The sequence below is a fragment of the Syngnathus acus genome, chromosome 5, assembly GCF_901709675.1.
Source record: "Syngnathus acus chromosome 5, fSynAcu1.2, whole genome shotgun sequence".
In the NCBI taxonomy this organism is placed as follows: domain Eukaryota; kingdom Metazoa; phylum Chordata; class Actinopteri; order Syngnathiformes; family Syngnathidae; genus Syngnathus; species Syngnathus acus.
Window position 1 is genome coordinate 2605825 of NC_051091.1, and position 11705 is coordinate 2617529.

An 11705-nucleotide genomic window follows, 5' to 3' on the forward strand; every position below is an offset into this window, starting at 1 on the left:
CATGATTTCAAAATAACTATCAAATGAAAAACTAGCAAAAATAATTTTTTTTAAATTCTGCTTTTTTTAGCTCAGAAAGCAGAGGCACAATCACATATGCGCGCACGCACACGCACGCACGCACGCGCGCACACACGCACACACACGCGTGCGCGCGCACACTGATCCAGTGTAGATCAATACGTATACAGTAGTCCTCCAAAATGATCAGGTGTAAACAGTTTAATCATGCTGATCACACAACAGTTAGAAAACATGACAGGTATGTATTATTACTAATTGCGAGTTAAATGATGGTTTGTATATGAATGGATTAATGGAGAAATGTCATTCCTCAACTTCAACCTGGAGATCATCTCTCCTCAGCTGATCAATGACTTTCATCCCAAGATGAGCCACGGCCGATTGAACCATTCTTAGTCGGCTTTCTCTGAGGGATCGTCTTAATTTGGCCCGTCGGTTCTGAAACCATATCTATAGTGTAGAAGGGGGAAAGAAAGTCGGTTTTTTCTTGCATATTCTGTGTGTGTGTGCATGTTCCAAACCTGTATGCGGTCCTCATCCAAATCCAAGCTCCTGGCCAAATGTTCCCTCAGGTGGATGCCTGGATAAGAGTTTACCTGAAACACTGCTTCCAGAACATTCACCTAGCCCACACACACATACAGTACAAACACGGTCAAGACAATCCATAATCTATACGCCCAGGCTGCTTACGGGTTCCTTGATTACTTGGCTGCTGGTGTAGGCAGTCCGAGGTCGGCGTCCGACGTACCAGCTGGACGTCAAACTCTGAATGCTCAAGCAGGGAGGATGGTGACCGTGTTCTTGATGGTGAGCTTTGTTCTCCTCGTCTGACTCCGCCTCTGCATGAAAACAGTAAAACCATGTGCTCATGCATTTGTTGATGATTAAAATACAATGCATCGGCACGATCTGAAAGTGCACTGACTCTAATAAAAGAAAGAAAACCGACCGGAAGCAGTGTAACCAAGAGAAATGACACCAAATGCGTTCATGTGAATAAGTTAATAACATTTCATGACTTCTCAGTTCTCACCACTGTCACTGCCAGAGATGTCTCCCAAACAGATTGCTGTGTTGCCGAGCAAATAACAGACTTTGCTGCGTTCTGTGTGAAATATACTGTAGCAGGTTTCTTGGATATCTGTGTAAAACTGGCTTCACCCACCTGCTGTCTGGTCCCAGGGTCTGTGGAGTTTCATGCCTCTTCCTGCTCGTTTGCCCACTAAACCTAAAATGCGCTCAATTGAAAACTTTGCTTTTACTGATCGGTAACGCTATAAAATCAATGCTATTTTGAGCTCATTGTACATGTTTTCAAAAATATGCAATGCTCTCCTCATGTAAAGCTCTTGGCGACTTGAGGATGTGTGAGGAACGTGTGAAGAAGCTCTGATGACATGCCTCACGCTGAAATGGAAGGGGAAGGATTTATTGAGACTGGCTGATGACCAATAACAATGAAGACATGTTTGTTTCCATGTGAATAAGATTCCCCGGGGTTCCGGCTAATCCGGCAAGGGTGTGTGAAAGACAACGCATTTACATTCTTAGTGGGTTTAGTTCAACAAACTATTAGAGCTACAACATGGGGTCAGGGGGCATGCTAATCTGCATTTGTTCCGTTTTACACGCAGTGACAAGTACAGAAGTTGTGCTGGAGAGGTCACTTTCACACTATTTGTGTCATTAAAACCGTTTTCTGTGTTTCATTAGCTAACGTAGCAGTCTATGTTGCTTAGTACTCTTGTGAAATACGCACAAACATGCAGCACACTCGCCAGATTCAAGTCCAAGTTGCTCAATATTGACTCACTCCGAGAGTCCCATTGAAATGAACAAAAAATAGGAGGTAGAATTTACAAAACAAAATAGTCAGAGCAGTTAACATTGCTTAATGGAAGCAACACGCCGGCGCAATTCAAATCAGCTAACGGGTTCAGCGTTAATGACGGCCAATACGAGCGATCCAGTGCTAATGCTATTAGGCTAATCTGCACGACGTTGTCATGCAGATGAAGTCTCGTAGCATGTGAATGCAGGATGAAGCAGCGGGGAGGCAAAGAATCTTTCAGGAGAAAATTGGTTTCTCATGAAGGCCCAGAGCAGCTTTAAACCAACAGGCACACTTGTTTATTTGATCCTCACTGCCAGTAAAGAAAGCCGGGATGGACAAATAGAGGAGCAGGGAAGGCCCACCCACCTTTAATGAATTTAACAAGGTTTCAAAACAGGACAGAAGTTCATATGCGGCTTTCAAAATATGGCTTCTTGCCATATGTTGAACAACTTTAGGGTTTCAAGCCAGAGTTATGTTTTAATTTATGGTTTCCAGTCTTGGTTAGGGCTTGAAAATATGGCTTCAAGTCAAGTAATGAAAAGATGATTTGTAGCCAAGGTGAGGCTTTGGTTTTAAGTCAAGTTTACCAGACTAGGTTCAGGTCTCAAATGAGGGGTTATAGGCTGGGTTCAGTTTCCAATGTCGTATGTAGTTCCAGGCCCATTTATACATCCTTATTTATTTGCTTAAATATTTGCTGTAGTTAAAATAGTGTACGTATATTCTTTTAACGCAGCCTGCATTCTCGTAGGCCTTGGTGGCGATCGATTGTTCTACATTTTAGTAGAAGCAGCAGTCAACATCCAATCACTTTTTTATTATTATTAAAATAACAAAACAGTAGCAACGTTTTGAGTCGAAGTACAAAAAGGTAGAAACGTGGAAGGTTCTTTTGTTGTTAACTCTCCACTCCATGTTTGTCAAAGTTTCTCATAATAACGCCGAGCTCCAGCTTCACGGTGCCCATGGTCTCGGTGTGAAGTCTGTATCTATCCGCCCCGCTGTAGATGATGTCCGGGCTGCGGAGTTGCGGGCCTCCGCCGACGAACATTCGCGACAGCTGCTCCCACCACGAGCCGAGCGGCCTCCAGGTGCCACAGCTGATTCTGTGATGCCCGGGGCTGGAGGGGACGTGACAGTAGCCGTATCCGAGTAGCTGGCAGCGGCCGAACGAGTCCTGGTGCCACACCTGGAGGTGAAGCTTGGGCCAGCCTTGGAGCCCCTTGGTAGCGTAATGGACGTCGATGGGGTGGCTCCAGTACGCCGTGTCTCCCGTCTGGGGGTCGTCCACCTGAGTCTGACCCTGCTTGGAGCCCGAGAGCAGACGCCACGCTCCTCCCGTATGAAATCCCCATTTGCAAAAGAGGCTGTTGTGGGGGAAACCGGCGGCTCCGACGAGCTGGCCGATGATATGAACCTCTGCCATTTCACCAAAAAGACGGTTGTAGCTATTAGCTTAGCATAGCAGCTTATATCGCCACGGCAACCAAAACAGTGTTTCCCCTCTTTGAATTCTGTCAGGCGAATTTACTTAGATAAAGCCCCCAGATGCACAAGAAACGAATTTGTGCAATATATGACGCTGATAGAAAGAGTGAATTTGTCGTTATGTAAGATAATTTTGCAGTAGACTAGTGTGAAGAAAGAATAGCTTTCCTATAAGACAAGAGGGATGATGAATTTTTTATTCACGCGAAGGCAATTCCATTTTAACTGCAGCGCCACATCTCTGGGAGTTTCTTGACAAATTGCATTCAGTCTCTATTGATAATTAGTCCCGTCATAAATAATCTCTAGTCGCTATTTAGTGTGCTTGGCAGCGATCAAAACGGGAAGGATGATGTAAAAATAAAACAGTATCAATTTGACCATAAAATCACAAAATGGATGGCTAAACATTTTCTTAACTCCTACAACTAATATAGCCCCGCATTACATTGTATAAATATTTATTCTATTGAAATAACAGCGGTTGATTAAAAGAAGTTAGCTGTACCATGTGACATCTGTACAAAAAAGAAAAAGGTGTCCCCTCTTAAAGAGTGTTATTTCTGCTGTCGCTGTTGATTTCCATCCTGGCGACCAGTTCGGTCACGAGCTGCTGCAGCGTGTGCGAGCGCTGCCGGCCCACCTCCAGAACCCCCTGGTGGTCCACACTTTCTGGGTCCTCATAGCTCTTTACCACCTGATGCAAACACAGAGTCAACTTAATAAAGCATCTCATTTAGAATGCTTTTCGTTCCGTAGAGTGTCAAAGTGGTGAAGAATCTCAAAGTGATGAAGGTACATCGTTAAAAATGTACTGTACAGACGTATAAAATAGACTGGGGTGCAACCTAAAAGGGCTCATTGTGTGTTTACCTTGTTGGTGATAAGAGATAGGCCGAAGACCCTTAAGCCGCAGTGGGTCGCAATGACGACCTCGGGGGCAGTACTCATGCCTGGAAACACCACGCATGTTTGTTGAGGTGCACGCGAGATATAAATCGGTTATATAAAATCAAACAAAACGTGTGCCATACCGACAGCATCCACGCCCAGTCGATGCAGCAGTCTGGCCTCAGCGATGGATTCAAAAGTGGGTCCCCCGACCATGGCATACACCCCCTCCTGCGTGAGGTTGGCGACGCCAATCTGCTTTGCAATCTCAATGGCCAGGGAGCGCAGACCTTTGTCGTAGCATCCCGACATGGCCGGGAAGCGCGGCCCGAACCTGCAAACACGGCAAAAGCATTAGCGGGAAAACAACCGGGACGGAGTTCAACCGCACGCGTCCGCCTCACTTGTCGTCGTTGGGTCCGTTGAGAGGGTTCAGACCCACCAAGCCGGGGAAGTTGATGTGGTCCTTGATGATCATGATGTCACCGGGTCGCAGGCCATCAGCCAACGAGCCGGCGGCGTTGGTCACGATTAAGGTCTCCACGCCCAGCAGCTTGAAGACTCGCACCGGAAAGGTGGTCTGAAAGATCAGAGGGGTGCATGTAGATTTTACATAATGACACGTATCAGAACGAAACAATACATAAATGTCCAATCCGTATGATGCTGGTGGTTGGAGCACTTGAGGACAAATAGTTTTAAAATGGGAATGATTCAGAAGCCAATCGGCTTCACACGGGGAAAGAACAATAGCTGCATTGAATTGCCTGGCAAAATGCAGCATGTGACCACATACATACACACAGGCGTAATTCACTCAAGTGACACGTTAGCATCGGTGGCTACTTTAGCATCACGAGTATGATGGAACTCTATTCATACCACAGCGGGGAAATTTACTTGTCACAGTGCAAGAATACAAGTGCCAAAAAAAGTAGGTTTGTTTTGTGTAAAACAGAACGCTAGTTTTGAAGTGTGAGCGATATCAGCGAGCTAACAAAGACATTTATCCCACCGAAGCCGCCGACAACTTTTCGTTGCAGTTTTTTTTATCTTTGATATTTTTGGTTTTATTTCAAACCATAACCCAAACTTCATATCCTACCTTGAAATCCTAACATTGCCTTGAAACCCTAAACTGAAATGTTCAAATAAAAAAAAATGGAAAGCCTTCTTGAACATCTGCTCTTTAAAAGAATGTATGATATGATAAGCAACTTCTCCCTTGGTTTGAAAGGAACGAGGGGGGGCCCCAATTGTTTGCAGAACATCACGACAGCAAGATGCAAGTTAGGCTGCGGTGCGTGTATCGTGTTACCTTGCAGAGCGAATGTCCCTCATACATGTGGAATCGACCCTGCATGCACACGCATGTTTTCCCCTTCATCTCCCCGAAAACCAGCCGGCCGGCGTGACCTTGAACTGGAGGGCGACATCGTCAAAGAACATCCCAGTTCCAAATTTACCGCCCGAGTTGGGGAGTTTACCTGTGCTCTGCGGGAAACCTGGAATGTCGGTGTAAAGGAAGGAATCTTGACATTTGAGGGCGTCGGCCAACATGCCCAAGCCCGAGCCGCAGATGATGGCCACTTGGGGGCGATGTTTGGTGTGAGACTTCAGCCACTCCGCCGACTTCTGGTATTCATCGTGGCTAACATGGACATAAATGCCGAGGGGGTTTCGATTATGTTTCTAACCTCGCATATATCTTTTCTTATGTCATGATTGTTTTTATCATTTCCCGTGTGCGTCCACGTGCCCTCCCCATCCATTCTGGGCTAGCGGTGGCATTTCCTTCTAGCCGTGCCGTGAGCGCGGGTCACAAGGTGAGCATCACGGGAGTGTTGGCGGGAAATGTGTCCGCATGTGAGCTACCGCATGACTTTTTTTCCTCTCGGGGCGCACTCTCTCTCTCCCGTGTCCGCCTTGTGATAACATGTGGTTAAACGTGGCCAAAATGGGAAAAATGTGAATCCCACATTTCATTTCGACGTCAAATGCCCTTCAAAAGTTGTCAGACCAACAGTTGATAATCTGAACAGCTTATCCTCATGAGGGTTGAGGGCATGCTGCTTACATTCGAGATACAAGTAGAAACTCTGTCTTAAAACTTTCATTTGAAAATATTCCAATCTTAAAAGTCTGTTTTGAAAACCAAAACTTGGTCTGGGACCCCATTTTGACACAGCAACCTTGTCTTGAACCCTAATTTGAAGATCTAAGACTGAAATTGTACTTTGAAACACCAACCTTAACTTAGAACCCCCAACACTGGCTTTAAGGCAAAAACGAAATCTAAAGTTGGCCTTGAAATCCTACCTTGAAACCCAAACCCAGGCTGGAAAATCTCATTTCCACTTAGAATCTCAATTTAAATGCTGAAATATTGAATATTTAAAACAGTGCTTCAACTCAATGTTGAACAACAGCACCCTCTTACATTGCACGAGATGATTTGCAAAAGAACTCAATGATGAAGACGATAGTTGAAAGATATGATGGAGAAAAAAAGTAACTTTTTTTCTTACCTGATATGTTCTTTGCTGTGCATGATGGATGGTGCTTGACTGGCGTGTGTGTGTGTGTGTATGGTGTGTGAGGCTGGTTCCCATCAGCAGCCATATAAACAGGTCGCATTCTTCTGATTGGCCAACAAGATGGCCATTCATCAGCGGCAACCAATGAATAAAGGCGTTGTTTGTGCATGTGGATTCCTATCTAAACAAGAATGTGGGTGTGTGTTGTAGTTTTACGACAGAAATAATCAATTAACTCTCACAGTCACACAAGTGAATGAGAAGGATCTTAATAGTACTTATCAAGTGGCAAATCAATATGTAGAAAATTCTGCATCAATGCAGTCGAGCGACTCAAGGAAATCTGATTTGTTTCATAACTTGCTCGTGAAAGTAGAAAAATAATCATCACCAGATCCATTTTCTTAATTTTCTTATTTAGGCTAGCTTGTGAGCTGGCCTCCATCTCCGGCTAGCAAAAACCAGAGAACAGCTCTTTTTGCAACCCGTGCGGCACGAGGATCAGCAGCGTTGGCATGGTTAACGAGAAGCAACTGGGATGAGATTGCACCCGTCTCATGACCTCTAACACGCTAACTCACTGCACACGCTGCTGTGATCAGCTGACCTGATGCCGTGATGACCCCAAACGCAAATGACAAAGAAAACACAGCAATGCCAATCCCATTCAACCCACGTTGAATTGGACGCTCATTTTCACTATTGTGTGTGTAATTGTAACAATGTGTGATAATTGTATTTGATATACTCGAAGAAGTGCAGCATTGTCGTCGGGCCACAAGGAAAGCACATTAGCGGCTTAATGAGCAGAGCACTGCAGGCGGTTACGAGGAAATTAAAGGCATCGCCTCAGGGAGAAAAAAAAATGAGAGAAAAGATGAAGAGGAAGCACATGTTTGAAATTTAAGGATCACGGGCAACGTTTATGTCAATGGAAAGCGCAAGGCTTCTTAGTGCGCATCCTTAACAATGTCAAGGACACGTCAATAATGTGTCTTTTTCATACAATGTCACCAATAACAGTAGATACATCAATAATTCAAATGTAGCCATTTTGTTCCTACACTCCCGTCATTTGAAGCAATAGCCGCATTTAAGGTAAAAACATTTTGTGTCATTTTGTCTGAAAAAAAAGGCCTTGTTGACCTTGAATTGTTAGCTTCCATTTTAAATGATTCGTATTTGGGCCGCTTGTCTATCACAATGCAAGCAATGTCAACTATGTGTGCCAGTCAGACAGTGAGGCATTCAGTCTTACGTCAAAGCATCATTATGACCTGACATCCTCATCTTGTCCTTACGTGTCCAATCAATCACAATTCCCCCACTTGAAATCCAAATTTAAAACCCTAAATCTCGTTCGAGACACTTTTTTTGAAGAATAAATTCAAACGAAGGTTTTTAAGTATTTTCCTTCAGAGCGATTAAATCTGCTGTGTTGCCTTCAGTGCCCCTCGTTAATAGGAAAAAAAAAAACCGCAATGTTTGTAAACTCCTTAAGAAGGGTTTGACTTTGCAAATCTCATTGTTATCACGTGAAACGAAGTCGATGGTCAGACGTGGCCAAAAGTAAGACATCATTTTGACTAAAGCTTTTGGCGTCCTCTGATGGTCGTGGTTAGTGTTGCTCTCGCACCACCCCCTCCAAAAAATCAGCTTTACAGCAAGACAATCAATGTTTTGAACTAGACATAGTGATTTCTCTGCCCTAAGATTAGATAAGCATTTTAATTTGTAGGTAAAATAATGCATTAATGTGAACTAAAACTGTGAATTTATTTGGTAAAATTGGTCATTTTAGTATTTCTCAATTTGTTTTCCTTTTTCTATACCATTTGTCAAAGTTATAGAACGCCACAATAACTTTATGTGAACACGCGTCAGCGCTGCCGCTATAATGACTGGGCCATCCAACACCTTTGACCTTTTGGGACAAAATTTTCACGATTGTTTTGTTCAAACTGGGAGCAACTTTTGCAATGTTCAACATCAATGTGGTCATTTGACCGACTTTGCCCAAATTTTCCATTTTTGTCTAGCTCTTCAAAGTTCCCACAGTTTTGATTAAATTGATTTTCCCCTCAAAATTATTAAAGTGAAGCAAAAGGAACGTCTTCGAGGCAATTATTAAACGAACAAACCTACCCACTAACTGTACGTGCATGCTGGATTAATAACCTGGTTGGGGAAATTAAATGTCACAATGCTAGTGTTATTTTAGCATATGACAAACTACATCTAAAAATATTATGGCGGCTAACTAACGAGCTATTATGACACAGTGTTACTTATTGAAGTCTTGCCGACACCCGCTCACAACACACACACACACACACACACACACACACACACACGCACGCACGCACGCACGCACGCACACACACACACACACACACACACACACACGCACGTGAATGGAATGAGTCAATACTGTAACTCTTCTGCAATCACAGGCTGACTTCATCCTTCAACCAGCCCCGTGTGCGTGTGCGTGTGTGTGTGTGTGTGTGTGTGTGTGTGTGTGTGTGTGTGTGTGTGTGAGGGAGCATGTGTGTGTTGGTCAGCGTTGCGTGTTGATTGCACATCGTTACGACAGAAAGCAGCCTGATGGTGATGGAGGGAGCCAGTGTGTGTGTTTTATTTTGTTTTGTTTGTTTCAGTGGGAGATGAAGAGTGTGTGAGTGCGTGTGTGTGTGTGTGTGTGTGTGTGTGTGTGTGTGTGTGTGTGTGTGTGTGTGTATGTGTGAGTGAAGGCTATTGCCAAAAGTTGCATTTGATGGGCAGGAGAGCAATCAAAGAATGGAAACAGACACACGCACACACACACACACACACACACACACACACACACACACACACGCACACACACACACACACACACACACACACACACATACACACACACACACACATAAATGATGCATGGATTAAATGTACGTATTAGTATTTTATATTTCTGTGTTGATGAACATTTTTGTGTTCAACTGCAACATGCACGCAGACGCACCGGGAGTCTCGTCTTATATCACTTTTGCGTCATCCATGATGACCTCTGTTTGTGGGTATTAACACGCACACACACACACATTCACAGACACATACACAGTGGGCCGTCTCGGATTGTCTCTGTGATGAAACCGGCAGTAACTGTTGGAATGTCACCTCCATCCTCGGTGACATAGCGTGTGTTTGCGTGCGTGCGTGTGCACGCATGTGTGTGCAACCTTTGACCCTCGAGCAATGTCGATCAACACCGCTGTCATGAGCAGAATCTTTGGTACAGGCGGCCATTTTTTTAGGATTCCCATGAGAGCAGATCCAACAACAGGAGAGGAAATTATGATGAGGATGAGAAGACTTCCTGTATGTTTTCTGGGAGACTTTCTTTGCACATCTACTCATAAAAGCCACGTTTACCAAAGTGGATGTTGCTAAGCCAAACTTCACCGTCCAGCTTTTGCATCAAGATGATTCAGTGCTTAAAAAAAGCCAGCAGTGACACGCGTGGCCTCGATCCCGTCGCAAATAACAAACAGCGTTTGGCAATCATGTGCAATAAAGTCAGCCTGATGCTCCGTTGCTGGAGTCTTGCAATGTCGCCACTTCGGGCTTGATTGAAAAGACTCCAGCCAGCGAGCGAGTGAGCGAGCGAGCAAGCCGGCGTCGGTCTTGACACGTCTCCCCAGGTAGGTTGCATCAGTCCTTCCTTCGTTACGTCCGCCGCCGCTAAAGACTCATTAAAGAAGCGGTCTTGTCCCCATCCTCGCAGCAGGCCCGGTCAGCCGGCCTCCGATTGACGCTGATTGAATGCACGCCGGCGAATTATATACAAATGATTTGATGTTCGCCTAATTAGGTCAGAACGTGCCGCTCCATCACAATACTTGGATGTGACAGAGCTGATTGGTTCTAATTAACAAACCATTCATCCAATTAAATGACAGTTCACACCAATTATGATATCTTGGGACTTTTGTTTGAATCGGCTTTGAATCTAAAAAACGGATTGGTTGCGGTTGGAACAGGTTTTTCCCCCAGTTAGTCTTTCAAATATTTGGCCTAAATACATAAAATTCATGATATTATTGATTCTATTTAGCCTGATGGGACAGCCAATGAGATGCCTCCATTTGACCGTTTTGGAGGCATGCGCATGCACTTCCATGAACAATTTGCTCAGAGGTTTATTTTATCTCGTGTGCAGTCCAAGGCCTCTCTCAGAGCTGCCGGGGGGGGCGGGATGCCCTGGAGCTACGCAGATGAGAGAGCGCACGGCAGGAAGTAGATTCAAATCACAGGAAGTGGCATCGGGTGGGGATCAAAGCAGCGCAGGTGGCACAGCAATCCAGAGAGTGAGGGTTGTGCGTGCGTGCGTGCGTTCGTGTGCGTGTCGCTCAGGACGCAGTTAAGTCAGACACTTGGCCTCTGATTTCATCACGTCGCTTATGAATAAGAGTCAAGTTTAACGGGCTCGCATACACACACGCACATGCACACACACTGCATACACTGCGCCTGTGTTTCTTCAATATTTCATCATGTGGCACAAAAACACACTAACCACGTGAAGATAACCTGCTGTGTGTGTGTTCGTGTGTGTGTGTGTGTGCGTGTGTGTCCAAACAAGGCGAGCAGAATTTATTACTGCGACGAATAGTAATATTATAAACAATTGCAACAACAATACTCAAAACATTGATTATGGCACAGGAAATATGAAATGATTTTGCAAAACCCAGACTACTTTTGCAGAAATGGCCGCTTCAAACCATGGCGGACTTCACGTGTGTTTTCGGGTATGCCTTCTTGAGACTTTTTTTTTTTTAGCCAATGTCATACTGCTGAGAAAAACGGTCACATATAGATTGATGGATCGAGTTATATACATGTGATGAATAAAATAAGAATGTGCACGTGTGTTCACT

General features: G+C 44.5%; 3 protein-coding genes across 3 annotated transcripts; all 3 read right to left on the reverse strand.

Moving 5' to 3' along the window:
• Nucleotides 1-216: 216 nt before the first annotated feature.
• LOC119122788 (homeobox protein ANF-1-like) lies at nucleotides 217-2043 on the reverse strand. Its single transcript, XM_037251361.1, has 4 exons — nucleotides 1193-2043; nucleotides 733-866; nucleotides 546-647; nucleotides 217-474 (listed from the first exon to the last, which is right to left on the reverse strand). Exons 1-4 carry the CDS (start codon nucleotides 1224-1226, stop codon nucleotides 328-330), a joined length of 417 nt encoding a protein of 138 aa, XP_037107256.1. The 5' UTR covers nucleotides 1227-2043; the 3' UTR covers nucleotides 217-327.
• A 617-nt stretch (nucleotides 2044-2660) lies between these two features.
• Nucleotides 2661-3647, reverse strand: LOC119122787 (B9 domain-containing protein 2-like). The gene has a single exon (XM_037251360.1). The coding sequence runs from the start codon at nucleotides 3288-3290 to the stop codon at nucleotides 2763-2765; it is 528 nt and encodes a 175-aa protein (XP_037107255.1). The 5' UTR covers nucleotides 3291-3647; the 3' UTR covers nucleotides 2661-2762.
• A 69-nt stretch (nucleotides 3648-3716) lies between these two features.
• On the reverse strand, nucleotides 3717-6873 carry pnp4a (purine nucleoside phosphorylase 4a). The gene is made up of 7 exons (XM_037251359.1): nucleotides 6772-6873; nucleotides 5731-5894; nucleotides 5562-5665; nucleotides 4648-4823; nucleotides 4387-4577; nucleotides 4226-4305; nucleotides 3717-4049 (listed from the first exon to the last, which is right to left on the reverse strand). The coding sequence occupies exons 1-7, from the start codon at nucleotides 6792-6794 to the stop codon at nucleotides 3900-3902; spliced, it is 888 nt and encodes a 295-aa protein (XP_037107254.1). The 5' UTR covers nucleotides 6795-6873; the 3' UTR covers nucleotides 3717-3899.
• Between the last annotated feature and the right edge of the window lie 4832 nt (nucleotides 6874-11705).

What these genes read in the sequence shown, in the direction of transcription:
- LOC119122788 (XM_037251361.1), bottom strand. Translation starts at nt 1,226, where the DNA reads ATGAAACTCCACAGACCCTGGGACCAGACAGCAG. An exon ending in CTGCCTACACCAGCAGCCAA is followed by an intron (nt 648 to 732) that starts GTAATCAAGGAA and finishes TGTGTGGGCTAG; the next exon opens with GTGAATGTTCTGGAAGCAGT. An exon ending in TGGATGAGGACCGCATACAG is followed by an intron (nt 475 to 545) that starts GTTTGGAACATG and finishes TCTACACTATAG; the next exon opens with ATATGGTTTCAGAACCGACG.
- LOC119122787 (XM_037251360.1), bottom strand. Translation starts at nt 3,290, where the DNA reads ATGGCAGAGGTTCATATCATCGGCCAGCTCGTCGGAGCCGCCGGTTTC.
- pnp4a (XM_037251359.1), bottom strand. Translation starts at nt 6,794, where the DNA reads ATGCACAGCAAAGAACATATCAG. An exon ending in AGGTTTCCCGCAGAGCACAG is followed by an intron (nt 5,666 to 5,730) that starts GTAAACTCCCCA and finishes GTCGCCCTCCAG; the next exon opens with TTCAAGGTCACGCCGGCCGG. An exon ending in AACGGACCCAACGACGACAA is followed by an intron (nt 4,578 to 4,647) that starts GTGAGGCGGACG and finishes CCGTGTTTGCAG; the next exon opens with GTTCGGGCCGCGCTTCCCGG.